Source organism: Hyaena hyaena, unplaced genomic scaffold (assembly GCF_003009895.1).
Source record: "Hyaena hyaena isolate Hyena2069 unplaced genomic scaffold, ASM300989v1 scaffold_347, whole genome shotgun sequence".
NCBI lineage: Eukaryota > Metazoa > Chordata > Mammalia > Carnivora > Hyaenidae > Hyaena > Hyaena hyaena.
In genome coordinates this window covers 919,649-934,168 of record NW_024080979.1, presented here as the reverse complement: position 1 = coordinate 934,168, position 14,520 = coordinate 919,649, and the positions used below count along the sequence as shown (strand labels likewise).

At 46.0% G+C, this 14,520-nt stretch overlaps 1 protein-coding gene across 8 annotated transcripts in view; it reads right to left on the bottom strand.

The window, feature by feature from the left end:
• ATXN7L1 (ataxin 7 like 1) overlaps positions 1-14,520 on the bottom strand; it is a 249,829-nt gene that overhangs the window by 43,996 nt on the left and 191,313 nt on the right. For all 8 annotated transcript variants that reach the window (XM_039249789.1, XM_039249790.1, XM_039249793.1 and 5 more), the window contains one exon: positions 9,504-9,726. In XM_039249789.1, coding sequence (XP_039105720.1) covers positions 9,504-9,726 — 223 coding nt within the window. The remainder of the gene's footprint in view (positions 1-9,503; positions 9,727-14,520) is intronic.

Sequence of the window (14,520 nt, the reverse complement as noted above, 5' to 3'; positions counted from 1 at the left end):
CACACACGTGTGGGTTGATAAGGCCCAAAGAGAAGGCAACAAGCCATGAGGGAGGAAAGCCTCCCCCCTGCTCCCACCCACATCAATGGGTTTGCAGATCTGAGTTCCCTACAGCTCCCTTCCTGGAACGGGGTGGCCAAAGTGACAGCGGGTGGGAAAGTCGGACTGGCTGACTTAGTCCCTATGCGGGGCTTGCCCCCTGGCTGAGCAGAGAATCAGAGGTAAAGGCTGAAACGTTCATCTTAGCTTAAAAGGGCCAAACAGCCATAAATCCCTTTAGACTTCCACCTGGGGACAGAATCATCTTGGTTCTCTCCCTCCACCTTTATGGGCTCCATGGACACCCAGATGGCAAGACCAGGGCAGAGTATTCTCTGGCCCCTGATCCCCTGCAGGACTGTGAGCCAGTGTAGAGGGGCTCTGATGGGGGTCTGGGTAGGCTGGGAGCGCTGCACGGGACAGATCTGGGAGCACAGGGATGCCCTCTTTGTGTCTCCCTTTCTTCTAATGCGGAGTTATTTTTTAACCTCCCCAGCCACAGTAGGGAGCAAACAACAAACCCATAGGCCATTTAATCTTGTGTGAGATGCCAGGAGGTCAGCCTGAACTTGGGAGTGGCGTTTTTATCACCATACATGGGAATGTGAGCAACTTGGAAAAGGGTGCCCCTAACCTGATGTGAAGTCTAATCTGAAGGCCACGGCCCACCACCTGCACGCAAGGCTTATGCTTTCTGGACCTTTAGGGGTGTCTACAGATCTCCTTTGGGGCAGGGGATTCTCTGCTCGGCCCGACTGGGTCCTCCAGGCCAGTTCCCACCTCACACCCAGCAGGCTCAGATGGGAGAGGAGCAAATGTTCCTTCCACCCTGGAATTCATCAGCTCCAGTGGGGAGCGTGACATCCCAGAGGCGCCAGGAGCCACATTCACATGAGAACCAGAGGGACCTACTGAGGGTCACCTGTCCGAGGTGTCCAGATCAGTGCTGTCTGATACAGCAGCCACTAGCCATTTGTGGCTAGTGAGCATTTAAAAGAAGTGACTGAGGAACTGAATTTTAAATTGTATGTAATCTGAATAACTTAATTCAGTTATTATAAAATGTTTAGGGGCGCCTGGGTGACTCACTTGGTTAAGTGTGGACTCGACTCAGGTCATGATCTCGTGGGTTTGAGCCCCCTGTTGGACTCTACACTGTCAGCACAGAGCCCACTTCAGATCCTCTGTCTCCCCCTCTCTCTGGCCCTTCCCTACTTGCGCACTATCTCTCTCTATCTCTCTAAGATAAATAAACATTAAAAAAAAAAAAAGAAAATGTTTAAGTGTGTCTGAAATAACTTGGATATGTGAATTCCTTTTATGATCTCTGGTTGTTTATGAAATCTAAAAATAGATGAAATATTTCTGATGAAAATTTGGTGTCCAAATTGACAGGTGTTGTAGGTGTAAAAATACCCAGGGTTTCAAAAATATGGTAGAAAAAAAATGAAAATTATCTCACAGATTATATGCTGAAAATACAAGATCGTGGATATATTAGGAAAAAACCGAAAATTATCTCACTGATTTTATGTTGAAATTATAAGATAGCGGATATATTAGGTTAAATAAAATATACTATTAAAAACTGCTTCCTTTCCCTTTTTCCAACGTGGCTGCTGGAAAATTTACAATTCCACATGTGTCACACATTAAATCTCCATTGGGGGCAACAGCCCAAACACTTGTAGGTAAAAGGTTAACTGTCCCCAAGAATAGAAATCCTACAATCCCTTTCAATGGTCAGATCAATTTCACTCAATTCGACAAATATTTACTGACAAGGGGACCATGTTTGCGCAGCATGAGGCACCACGGTGTAGGAGACTCCGCAATTACTACGGAGCAGAAGGAAAGACAGGAGGCCTCACCTGTGGCAGACCATGGGTGGGGTCTCGGGAAAGGTAAAAATGACGGATTGTGGGAATCAAAAGGGAGAGGCCAGCGTACCAGTGGCCTGCAAGGAGGGAATGCATGAGCGGCAGGTAGAGGAAGGTGGCCAGTGGGACAGGCAGTGAGGGCAGTGGTGGGAAGAATCTCTACTGAAGTCCCTGCCTCCTTGGGGCCCTCCTCCGGGGGCCCCCACTCTCCTCGGCCCTGCCATCGGCCCCTGCTTCTCTTAAGCCCTGTACCTTCCCGGAAGGCTCCATCTGTACCCATACTCTCAAGGCCTGTGTCTCCACTGCTGACTGGCAAAGCTCCCTTCCCAGCCCATACCTCTCTCCTGACCTCTGGGTCCAAACATGCAATGCCACCGACTGAACATTCCTATGTGGACGTTTCTCAGATGCAGGCATGCCTGGTTTTACTGCATTTTGCTTTGTTGCACTTTGCATAGAGTGTTTGTTTGTTTTGCAAATTGAGGGTGTGTGGCAATGCGGTGGTGAGCTAGTCCACTGGCGCCATTTTTCCAACAGCACGTGTCTGTCTACTTCATGCCTCTGTCACATTTTGGTAATTCTTGCAATATTTCAAACTGGTCGTTACTATTATATTTGTTGTCAGTGATCTTTTTTTTTTTTTTTTAAATTTTTTTTAAGGTTTTTATTTATTTCTAGGAGAGAGAGAGAGAGACAGCGTGAGCAGGGGAGGGTCAGAGAGAGAGGGAGTCACAGACTGAAACAGGCTCCAGGCTCTGAGCTGGCAGTCAGCACAGAGCCTGACGCGGGGCCCGAACCCACGAACCGCGAGATCATGACCAAAGCGAAAGTCGGACGCTTAACCGACTAAGCCACCCAGGCACCCCTGTTGTCAGTGATCTTTGATGTTACTACTGTAATAGTTGTTTGGGGTGTCACAAACCTCACCGTACAAGATCGAAAAGCTAGCTGATAAACACGTGTATTCTGACTGCTCCACTGACCAGCCGTTCCCTGGTTCTCTCCCTCTCCTCGGGACTCGCTATTCCCTGAAACACAATTACTGAAATCAGGGGGCGCCTGCGGGGCTCAGTTGTTTAAGCGTCTGACTCTTGGCTCAGGTCATGATCTCATGGTTTGGGAGTTCGGGCCCTGCGTCGGGCTCTATGCTGACAGTGCGGAGCCTATTTGGGATTCTCTCTGTTTCTCTCCCCCTCTCTCTGCTCCTCCTGTGTGCTCTCTCGATCTCTCTAAAATAAATAAATAAACTTAAAAAAAAAACACAACCCAATATTGAAATGAGATCAATGAGTAACCCTGCAACAGCCTGTATGAGTTCAAGGGAAAAAAGAGTCACACGTCTTTCACTTTAAACCAAAGGCTAGAAATGATTAAGCTTAGTGAGGAAGGCCTGTTGAAAACCAAGACAGGCCAAAAGCTAGGCCTCTTGCACCAAACAGTTAGCCAAGTTGTGAATGCAAAGGAAAAGTTCTTGAAGGAAATTAAAAGTGCTACTCCACTGAACACATGAATGATGAGAAAGCAAAACAGCCTTACTGCTGCTAAGGAGAAAGTCTAGGTGGTCTGGACAGAAGCTCAAACCAGCCAAGACATCCCTTTAAGCCAAGCCTAAACCAGGGCAAGGCCCAACTCTCTTCAATTCTATGAAGGTAAGGAAGCTACAGAAGAAAAGTCTGAAGCTAGCAGAGGTTGGTTCACAAGGTTTAAGGAAAAGAGCTGTCTCTATAACAGAAAAGTGCAGGGTGAAGCAGAAGGTGCCGATGTAGAAGCTGCAGTGGCTGTCTAGAAAATCTAGTGGAGATCATTGATGAAGGCGGCTACACCAACAGATTTTCAGTGCAGGTGAAACAGGCTTCTCCTACAAGATGCTGCTGCCTGGGACTTTCATAGCAAGAGAGAAGCCAATGCCCAGCTTTATAGTTTCGAAGGACTGGCTGATTCTCCTGTTAAGGCAGCTGGTGACTTTAGGTTAAAGCTAATGCTCATTTACGTTTCTGAAAATCCTAGGGTCCTTATGAATCATACTAATCACTTACTCCGCCTGTGCTCTCTCACAGATACAACAAAACCTGGACGGCCACACATCTGTTTACAACATAGTTTTCTGAGTACTTGGAGCCCACTGTTGAGACCTAGTACTCAGAAAAGATTCCTCCCAAAATATGACTGCTTAGTTAAAAATTTTTTAATGTTTATTTATTTTTGAGAGAGAGAGACAGCATGTGCACAAGTGGGGGAGGGGCAGAGAAAGAGGGAGGCACAGAATCTGAAGCAGGCTCCATGCTCTGAGTTGTCAGCACAGAGTCCAATGTGGAGCTCAAACCCACCAACTGCAGGATCATGACCTGAGCCAAAGTCTGATGCTTAACTGACGGAGCCACCCAGGTGCCTCAGAATAGGACTGCTTATTGACAATGAGCCTGGTCACCCAAGAGCTCTGATGGAGGTACGACGAGATTCATATTGTCTAACCAACAGCCACTATGCAGCCTATGGATCAAGGAGCCATTGTGACTTTCAAATCTTACTATTTAGGAAATAGATTTCATAAGGCTATAGCTGCCACAGATTTTGATTCCTCTCATGGATCTGGGCAAAGTTAACTGAAAACCGTTTGGACAGAATTTACTCTTCTAGATGCCATTAAGAGGGGTTTGAGACTTCAGTGGAGGAAGTAACTGCAGAACTAGGATGAGAAGATGGAATGAGATGAGAATGAGGAGCCTGAAGATGGGGCTACATGGCCACAATTTCATGACGGAAGTTTAATGGATGAGGAGTTGCTTGCAATGCCTGAGCAGAGAAAGTCATTTCCTAAGATGGAATCTATGACTGAGAAGATGCTCAGGAAATTGTTGAAATGATGACAGAGGATTTAGAATATTATATAAATTGGGGCGCCTGGGGGGGCTCAGTTGGTTGAGCATCCGACTTTGGCTCAGGTCATGATCTCACAGTTCATGAGTTTGAGCCCTCTATCGGGCTCTGTGCTGTCAGCACAGAACTTGCTTTGGATCCTCTGTCCCCCCTCTCTGACCCACCCCCACTCACGCTCTCTTTCTCTCTCTCACAAATAAATAAAATTAAAAAAAGAGAATATTACATAAATTTAATGGCAGGGTTTGAGAGGGCTGACTCCAATTTTGAAGTGGGTAAAATGCTATCGAACAGCATGGGAAGCTGCAGAGAAATCATTCTTGAAGAATCCACCAATGTGGCAAACTTTGTTGTCTTACTTTAAAAATTGCCACAGACGCCCGGGTGGCTTAGTCGGTTAAGCGGCCGACTTTCGCTCAGGTCATGATCTCGCCGTTCATGGGTTCGAGCCCCGCGTCGGGCTCTGTGCTGACTGCCAGCTCGGAGCCTGGAGCCTGTTTCAGTCTGTGACTCCCTCTCTCTCTGACCCTCCCCTGCTCACGCTGTCTCTCTCTCTCCTAGAAATAAATAAAACATTAAAAAAAAATTATAAAAATTGCCACAGTCACCCCAACCTTCAGTAACCATTACCTCGAGGCAAGACTCTCCACCAGCTGAAAGATTATGTCTCATTGAAAGCCTCAGAGAAAACTTAAAGTAAAAAAAAAAAAAAGAAAGCTCTGATGATGCTTAGCACATTTCATAGCAATAAAGTGTTTTTAAATTAAGGTGCATACAGTTTTCTTTAGACAGGATGCTATTGCACACTTCATAGACTAGGGTGCAATGTGTACATAACTTTTATATGCACTGGGAAACCAAAACACTCATGTGACTTGTTTTGTGATCTTCGCCTCATTGTGGCAGGACCCGACCTTGCAGTATGTTCGAGGTATGCCTGTACTTCATACTCCAATGACTTCCCAGCTTAATTCGTCCTCTCCTTCCCACCCTAACCTCTGGCCTTTTCTATCCTCCTTGAGAAAGTGGCAGGACCAGTCAGCATCCAGTTGTCCAAGCCTTGACCAGTCTTCTCTTGTACTGCAAGACCTGTGTGCAATGAACACTCGGCTCTTGCGGCATTTTCCCGCTAGCATTTCTCCCTAGTGGCTCCTTCTGCACATGCCCACCGTTGCCTGGATACCGGATGTCACCACAGCTCACCTGGATTATGCGAAAATGCCCTCACTGCTTCCTGAGTGGCCCCTCAAGCTGTCCTTATTTTTAAAAATTTTTTAACGTTTATTTATTTTTGAGAGAGAGAGAGAGAGACCGAGCATGAGTGGGGGAGGGGCAGAGAGAGAGGGAGACACAGAATCTGAAGCAGGCTCCAGGCTCTGAGCTGTCAGCACAGAGCCCAATGTGGGGCTCGAAGTCATGGGCCACGAGATCATGACCTGAGCTGAAGGCAGATGCTTAAACGACTGAGCCACCCAGGTGCCCCATGAGCCGTCCTTTATGCTGAGAGCGGGGTGATCTACCGCAGCTCAAAGCTGCTCCTTTAACAGCTCCGTGGGGCTTTCGGGGATGGACTCCAAATCCCTGCACTTAGCACACTGAGTGGAACTTCCTAACATGGCCCTGCCCGTCTCTTCCCACATGCAAATAGGTCTGCACATTCTGTTCCCTCTTCCCATACTCACAAAAATGTTTAAAAAATGTGTTAAAAATATATATAAATTTACCATTCAAATCCAGTTTTCTTTGTCTAGATTATTCCTACTTATCCTTCAAATTCAGCTCACGTGTGACCCCTTCTGAAAAAGCTTTTCTGAGTTCTCAGGCTGAGGTAGGTGCCCGTCTTTTGTGCTACCAATATGTTGGCTCTTATCACAGTGTACTCTGTGTTAGCTTATGTCTCTTTTTACAGACTCCCTAAGAGAATCTGTGTCTCATTTAATCTTGCATCCCCAAGGCTTCAGTGTATGGTTGTACAGGTTATGCAATGCACTAGGATGTCTGGTTAAGAGAGTGAGCAGGCAAAGAAGTCCATTAGCCAAATGTGCACTCTGGGACAGGGCTGTATCCAGGCCTTTTTCTATTCTGCACAGAGATGCCATCAGGGGGTCCTATGTATCCTCAGGTCTTGTTATGGAATAGTAGGTGCTCATTAAATGTTAAATTGAGTGCAGACAGGTGGAGGGATGTTTTAGGCAAAGGCACCAGAAGAAGACATGGTGGGTAAGCTAGAATAATGGGATGGTACTGGACGACTGGTTTAGGGGGTTTGGAGCCAGTTGGTAGAGAGTCTCTTATGTTGGGCTGGGGACCTAATTCTTAATCCAGTAGGCAATGAGGAAACTTTGAAAATTTTTGAGAGGACTGTGCCTTAGAATCACAAAATATTCAGGCTTGAAAATGAGACTCCAAGAAGTGAAGTGACTTGTTCAAGGTCACATGGAAAGCTCGTGGCTGAGCCCAGCCTTGAAGTGGCTTTTTGTGCCCCGGGCTCGGCGCTGGCTCGTCTATAGTGCTCTTTGGAGAAGCCTGCCTTCATGGAGGCGGAGCCCTCTCAGTCTCTGAGTCTGCCCAGCCTTCCCAACACACGCCCCTGGTGATGGAGGACAGGGGACAATGGCCCAGCTGGCTGGAGGCGCGAAAGGAGGATGCAGCTGCGGTCAGCCTCCTGGTGCACCCTGTCTGCCTTCGAGAAGGTGCGCAAATCACACGTTCACTTTCTGCTCTTTACACAAGGCAAGTGTTCTGAGCACCCCCAACACGCGCCACCTTTTTTTTTTTTTTTTCATAAGAAGGACTTCCCTCCGTGTGATACTTTTGGTTGCTCTTCTTCAGGCCCTGGCTAATTTTTTCAGACTCTTTCAGAACCACCTTCTGCTCTGTAGCAAGTCTTAAGGAGCATGTGTGGAGTTGGCTTCCCTGGAGTGTGGACCCTGATCCAGCCCGGGGACCTCCCCGAAGGCTGGCCTCCTGCGAGAATGCGCGGTGCTGTGTTTCACCCTGCAGGGACCACGTGTCTCATCTGCCATCTGTGCTGTTCGTGCTATGATCTTCTATGACCCCTGACTCTCCTTCTGGCTTATTCCTCACGAGCCCCTTGTCCAGCTCTCCCCATCTGGTTTCTCAGTACCTCCTTTCTGGACTCTGAAGCAATGACTTTATCCTTTTCCTTTTTCAACTTCATTTCTCTAGCATTTCAGAGAGATTGGACGTCTCGGCCTCTAGCACCAGTTATAGGAGCTCCGTCCTTTGGCGCACACAACAATGACATTGTCGTCACATATTTATTGAATGTGTGCTCTGCTTCAGACACTGCGCTTGTTGCTTTTTAGCTCTCTTCATCCTCCTGGCAATGCCACAGCACAGAGCTATTATTAGCTCCATTTTACAGATGTGGAACATTGAGGCACACCAGATCAAGCAACTTGCCCAAAGCCACCCAGCTGAGTTGTGTAGGCAGGCAGGGGTCCAGAGGTTTGTGTTTCCATCGAGACACCTGGTGCTGCCTTGGCAAAAAAGCTAGCGGCAAAGTCACTAATTAAAGACGGACTCACACTCTGCATGAGCAGGTCCAGAGGCCACCAACCGTCACTCTCCGGCTGGATCTTCCCTAACCTGCTATGTCCCTAACAATCTGAGAGAACAAATCTTGCCCACATGGCCCACCTGTATGACAATAACTCCCATCCTCGACACCTGTGTCTAAAGCTTTCCATTCTATCGCAAGAGGCTCTTTTCATTGATCTGGCATCATGAGCTCTTTACAAAGGCATCATAATTTCCAGAGAGCAGTGACAAATTAAATTGACATATAAGGGCAGTCCACAGCTTTACTAGAGATGAACTTAAGTGTAATTAACTATCATTAATTAACAGAACACTTTTTCTCCTTAAATATATAAGTGAGGCAGGCTCCACACTTAACCCGTCTGCCTTCACGATCCCCGAACAAGAAGGATAGAGGCTCTGTCATAAGCCCGTCCTAAGTGTTCCGAGTTGAGGCTGTCAGCATATGAAGATACTTGCCTACTGTTTCCTGTCCTCCTCTGCAGTTTGGTCCCCTAGGGGTCCACCCCATGGGTAACCTTTTCTGACTCTTGGGTAAAGATTGAGATTAAAAAAAAAAAAGAACCCCAAGCCTCTGATGCTTCAGAGCCCTGCAGCTGTCTCCCACCCCATCAAAGGGGTGACATTCTCTTTGGATTCTTCTTTTCTTCCAGTGGTCAGCTCCTAATTACCTGTGCCTCTGGAGCGGAGGCCTGGCTGTTTTGAGGTAGGGAGGCTCACTGGGGGGCCTGCTTCCCAGGGCCAAGGGTCTGGCCGGTGGCTTCACTCCCTGCTGGGCAAATTGTCTGAGCTTCTGATGATTTACCTCAAAGCTTCTCTTCACTGGGGTGGAAAATTGAGAGATGACCACATAACTGAGGACTATTTCTCTGTTACTCTTTCCTGAGACCCAACCTGGCTCAGCTCTCAGGGACAGCGAAGCATCCCCTGTCAGGCATATATGGTGTTATTAGGTCCTGGGTTCCCTCTTGGGATTTAGGTCTCTCACCCTATTATTCCGCTTCTGTGTCCCATTCCCTCCTCATTCCCCAAATTCCTGGACTCAATGCCCAGGAACAAAGCCAGAGGGTAAACACAGTTTCCTGTGGTGACATGGATAAGCAAGGGACAAACAGCTGCGGGCTGCCAGTGCCCGACACTCACCATGCTTTGTCCCTGGATCCCTTTGCAGAAAAGACCGTGTGCTGTTTGCTGCTGGAGGTAAGTAGATTGTCTTTGGGCGTTTTGAATGGCTTTGAGGTGCTGTTGGCAGGGTTCTGGCCGCTGAGACAGGCTTTGGTTTTCACCTGTCCTAATGCTGTCCTGGAACTGGACGATGGAGATGCTGGAGAGGGAGAAGGTCTACACATTGAACCGTGTCTTCTCTCTACAGAGGAAGAAAGAATAGAACTCAGCACAGGCAAAGAGAAAAATGCTTACCTGGCCATGTCAGCACCCCGGAAGCCCCGTCCTGATGACCATTTGTCTTGACATCTGCTCCTATCTCCCCAACAAGCAGGGATTTCATTCTGATTTCTTTATCAAATGGCACATGAGACTGATATACCAAGGTTCTCACAAGAGGCTTTTACCAGGCTATCCTTCTGCAAAACCACGTCCACAGGACGAGTGGAGGGTACACCAGCCACCATCAGAACACAGTGGGATAAGCCCCAGACAGCACTCAGAGGCCACAGGTCCCTCGGGGCAGTGAATAGAGCAGGACTCTCCAGAGAACAAATAGGAAATTCTTGAACATGACTCCCTCCCCTCTCCCAGCAGGAGCAGTAAGGTCCGAAGGACCAGAAGGGCTGAATAAAAGGGTCTTTGAGTGCCAGGGAGTGGCTCAGCATCTGCCCATGTAACACGGTGGCCTCTCCAGGGCTCACTGAGGTCCAGGGCCACTGCAGGAAGGCATCAGTGCTTGAGGGAGAAATCACAGATGTGTGCCCGGGTTTAGGTGGCCAGGCACAGCCTCTTGAGGTTCCATAGAAAACCCCAGAGCTCTGGATGGACATCCTCACTTGTTCTCACTCGGTTAGCCCCGGAGATCTTGACTCAATGGGCAGGATGAGGATGCTGACCAGGAAAACAGGTGCATGGAGTAAAGTTCTTAACTGTTATGGGCTAACAGATCTAATCCAAGCTAAGGACCCCCTCTCAAGAAAATGGCACATTTACACATGCGCAAAAACTTTGTATACAATTATAGGAAAGAACTCCGGATCCCCAAAAGATGACGGCTCCGAAACCCTAAGTCCCCTCTGGCTTTCTGGTGCCTATGTCAGGGCTCCACATATAAGTTGGTGCTTCATTCATGTGTTGAATAAATAAAGGAAATTATAACATGTCTCCTGATGGCAGCACCTGGCTGGCTAGGTTGGTAGAACATATGACTCTTGATCTCAGGGTTGCAAGTTTGAGCCCCACATTGGGTGGAGAGATTACTTAAAAATAAAATCTTCAAAACAAAGTGTCCTGATGGGAAGAAGAAATCACAAATCTGGAAATCTGGGTTGAACGTGATAATGAACAAGGTAGAAGGCAGAGATGGCAGTCCACATTGTCCTTCCATCTCCAAGCTGGGTAATAAGCCTTTTCTCATTACTGAGACCTTTCTGGCAGTTATTCCAGGAGAAGACCTGGGAGAAAAAAGCCAGACCAACCTGACCATCAGGAATGGGACGCTGAGGGTCTCTCTGTGTTCCCTCAACCAATGGGCTGCCAGGCTGTCTCAGAACAGATTGACCCTAGTCCTCTGATGAAGTGGGAATTGGGGGGAAAGTGGATTTTTGGCGATCATCTGATTGTTGGGTCCTTTGGGCCTGACCAGTGTTCACGGTTTGCCTACACTGAATTACTTTACTGAGTAAGTTTTCTTCATTGAATCAGAGCCAACCTTGCATACATGCTCAACTCCCCCCCACCCCTCCACCCCACCCGCACCCCAGTCCCATGCCACTGCAAGTCTTAAAAACCAAGAGCCAATCCCAGGGTGTCTTCTTTGACGTCGTGGGAGAACTCTGGGCGGCAAGCCAGAGATCTAGTCTCTGACTCCAACCATACCACATTATTAAGCTTCTGGTCTGGACTTCACCACTTACACATTCTCAGTTTCCATGTCTTTATCTGTAAATGAAGTGGGTCCCTAGGTGGCCTCTAAGGTCTCTTTCCTCTCCATTACCATAAATACAAGACATATTTACACCAGTACCTTTTCTTCTCATCTCTCATGATTCCTGAATAGTAGAGCAATAATTACAGCTGAAGTATTGAAATATTTTACTCAGGCAGGACCTTCCTTGGAGGAATTAATTCATCCTTTGTGAAGTTGTACTGGCCTTTACAACCCTTGTGAGACAGGCAGGAAGCAGCGAGGCGTCTCCACCCTCCTCACGGCTGACTGGCCAAAGAAGACCCAGAAGGGCGAGGTGACTCGCCAAGGTCAGGGCCAATGGCTACACGAGCAATGGTCCTCTGTGCTGTGTGAAGGGGCCTAGCCAGTTCTCAGGAAGGCAGGAAATGGGGTGTACCGTGACCAAGATTTGAAGCCAGACAACTAGGAAGTGCAGGACTTACAATCACGGAAGGTTAGGACTGGATCGAAAGTTCGTCCGATCTCTTTGCTAATGGGTGAGGTCGGAGAGGTTACCATCGGGAGCCCGCAGGGCACAGCTAGTTGGGGACAATGCCGAGACCAGAGCCAAGTCTTCTCCCTTCAAACCCGGAGCTCTGGCTGCCCTTGGGAAGCGTCTTGCTTAACAACTTCTTTTTTTGGCAGGGGTTTCCAAAACTAAAATATGACTTTGATTTTTACCACTACTGTTTGGGAATTTTCTTCATTTACTCACTTGCTTATCACTTGCTCGAGCTGACCTAGTGGGTAGGGGGAAAAGGATGTGCAGAAATACTCCTTAGCTCTGGTGGACAGCTAAGCTCTGATAATGAAGAGAAATTTTGTTTTTGCTGAACTAAGAGTTAAAAATAATACAAGTAAATGAAGAGAGACAAATACCATATGATTTCACTCATATGTGGAGTTTAGGAAACAAAACAGATGAGCAAAGAAAAAAGGAGACAAAGCAAAAAACAGACTCTTAACTAAGGAAAACAAACTAATAGTTACCAGAGGTTGGGGGTGGGGGAGTGGGTGAAAGAGGTGATGAGGATTAAGGAGGGCACTTGTTGTAATGAGCACTGAGTAATGTATTTAAGTGTTGAATCACTATATTGTACACCTGAAACTAACATAACACTGTATGTTAACTATATTGGAATTAAAATTTTAAGATGCTACTACTACTACTACTACTACTACTACTACTACTACTACTATAAGCAAAGACCAATCACAAGGAAGGATGCCATTATGGACAAAATGAATGAGCCAGACCAGTGATTCTAAAATCACCTCCTCAGAGAATTCTGTATAGTGACCTGGCTAGCACATTCCACTGCTAAAATCACAGAGAAGATGAAATTAATGGATACACTTTTATCTTGGTTTTCTATTTTAGTTCCATAAATTTTTCTCAAATGACCAGCTGGAAGGACAAATTGTATATGAGAGAATACTCAACAAAACTTGAAGATAGCCCTTCACCCTTAATTTTTTTTCATGTGTGATTTTGTATTGTAATAAACAGATTAAAGCAGTATTTCCTGCTTGAACTGTTCCTTATTATTCATACTTAAGTAAATCTATCACTATTTCAAGGTATCCCACAAAGAGACCCAGACTTCTGTCCCCTGAGCTTCAAGAACAAGCTTGCCAGCCACTGGTGCAGGCGAGAAAGGCTGTACATGAATTTCAAGTGTGGAACTAGGGTCACCATGATCAGAGCGTCCCTTAGGAGGCGAGCTTCACACTTCACTTTCACTTTGAAAATGGGTAGAACTGATGTCCTGGGTAGCGCAGAGTGAGTAGATTTTTCAGAAAGATCCAATGCCTCTTCAGTCTGTGTTTCTCTAGTCTGTGAAGACCCATGTGTAGATAACTTACATGGTTTTATCTTTGGTGGGCTGGTGACAGGAGAAGACAGTATCTTGGTTTCTTGTAAAAAGATATTGCTGTGCAGTGTCCCTGGGTAAAGTGTTCCAGATTCACCTTACCAGCATTCTGCTCCAAGTCCTCACCTACTCTGGGCTTACTTATTTTTTCTGTTTTGGTCAAGGGACAGCCTAATGGAGATCCTAATAATTATTCTAATTCCATTTGCCCTGCCCGGAAAGTTTATAAAACATTGTATTTTTTATTCGCTATTAAAATATTTTATAAACTTTTTTTTTAATTAGAGAGATTGAGAGAGAGAGCAAGCAAGCACGTGAGCAGGGAGAGCGACAGAGAAGGAAAGAGATAGAATCCTAAGCAGGCTCTGCGCTTAGCCCAATGCAGGGCTTGATCCCATGACTCTGGGATCATGATCTGAGCCGAAAACAAGAGTCAGATGCTCAACTGACTGAGCCACCTAGGTGCCCCTATATTATTTCATAGACTTAAAAAAGATTTTTTTAAAGAAAAAGAGGACTTTTCTCTAATTTTCTCATTCTTTGGTAATGTACATAGATGTATTAGCAAAACTGTAATTAATTGATATTTTGGAGTATTCTTTTTCAACAAACATTATTCTGTTTATTCATTACTAATTTCCATATACTGATCATTTTAAATGGCGAGGTAATATTCAATCATTGCTCTATATACTTAGCTACTCTCTTACTAGCTATTTACTGTCTGGCTTTTTTTTTTTTTTAAAAAACAATTTATTTAAAAAGTGTGTTTTAGTAAAAAAAAAAATAAACATTAAAATTTTTAAATAATAAATAAAATTCAGATTGAAAAAGAAAAAAAAAAAGTGTGTTTTAGGATTATTTCTTTGAGGTATAGTTCCCAAAGTGAAAGATTAATAGTTTATAGCTCTTGCAACACATTTTCTTTCCAGAGAGAAAGACTAAACCAATTTGTTGTGCTAACGCTAATATGAGGTACCACTTACCTGCTAAAGTGGAAACAGAAAATCACTATGAGAACACCCCTGTAGTGTGTCAACTACATCAAGAACAACCTCAGTGACTGATCTTGGATCAGCAATCTCTGGTCTCACCTCTCTCTCCTCTGGCCAACATTACTAATAATTTACTAAGAATTTCCCATATACCACGCACTACCTTACAGCATTTA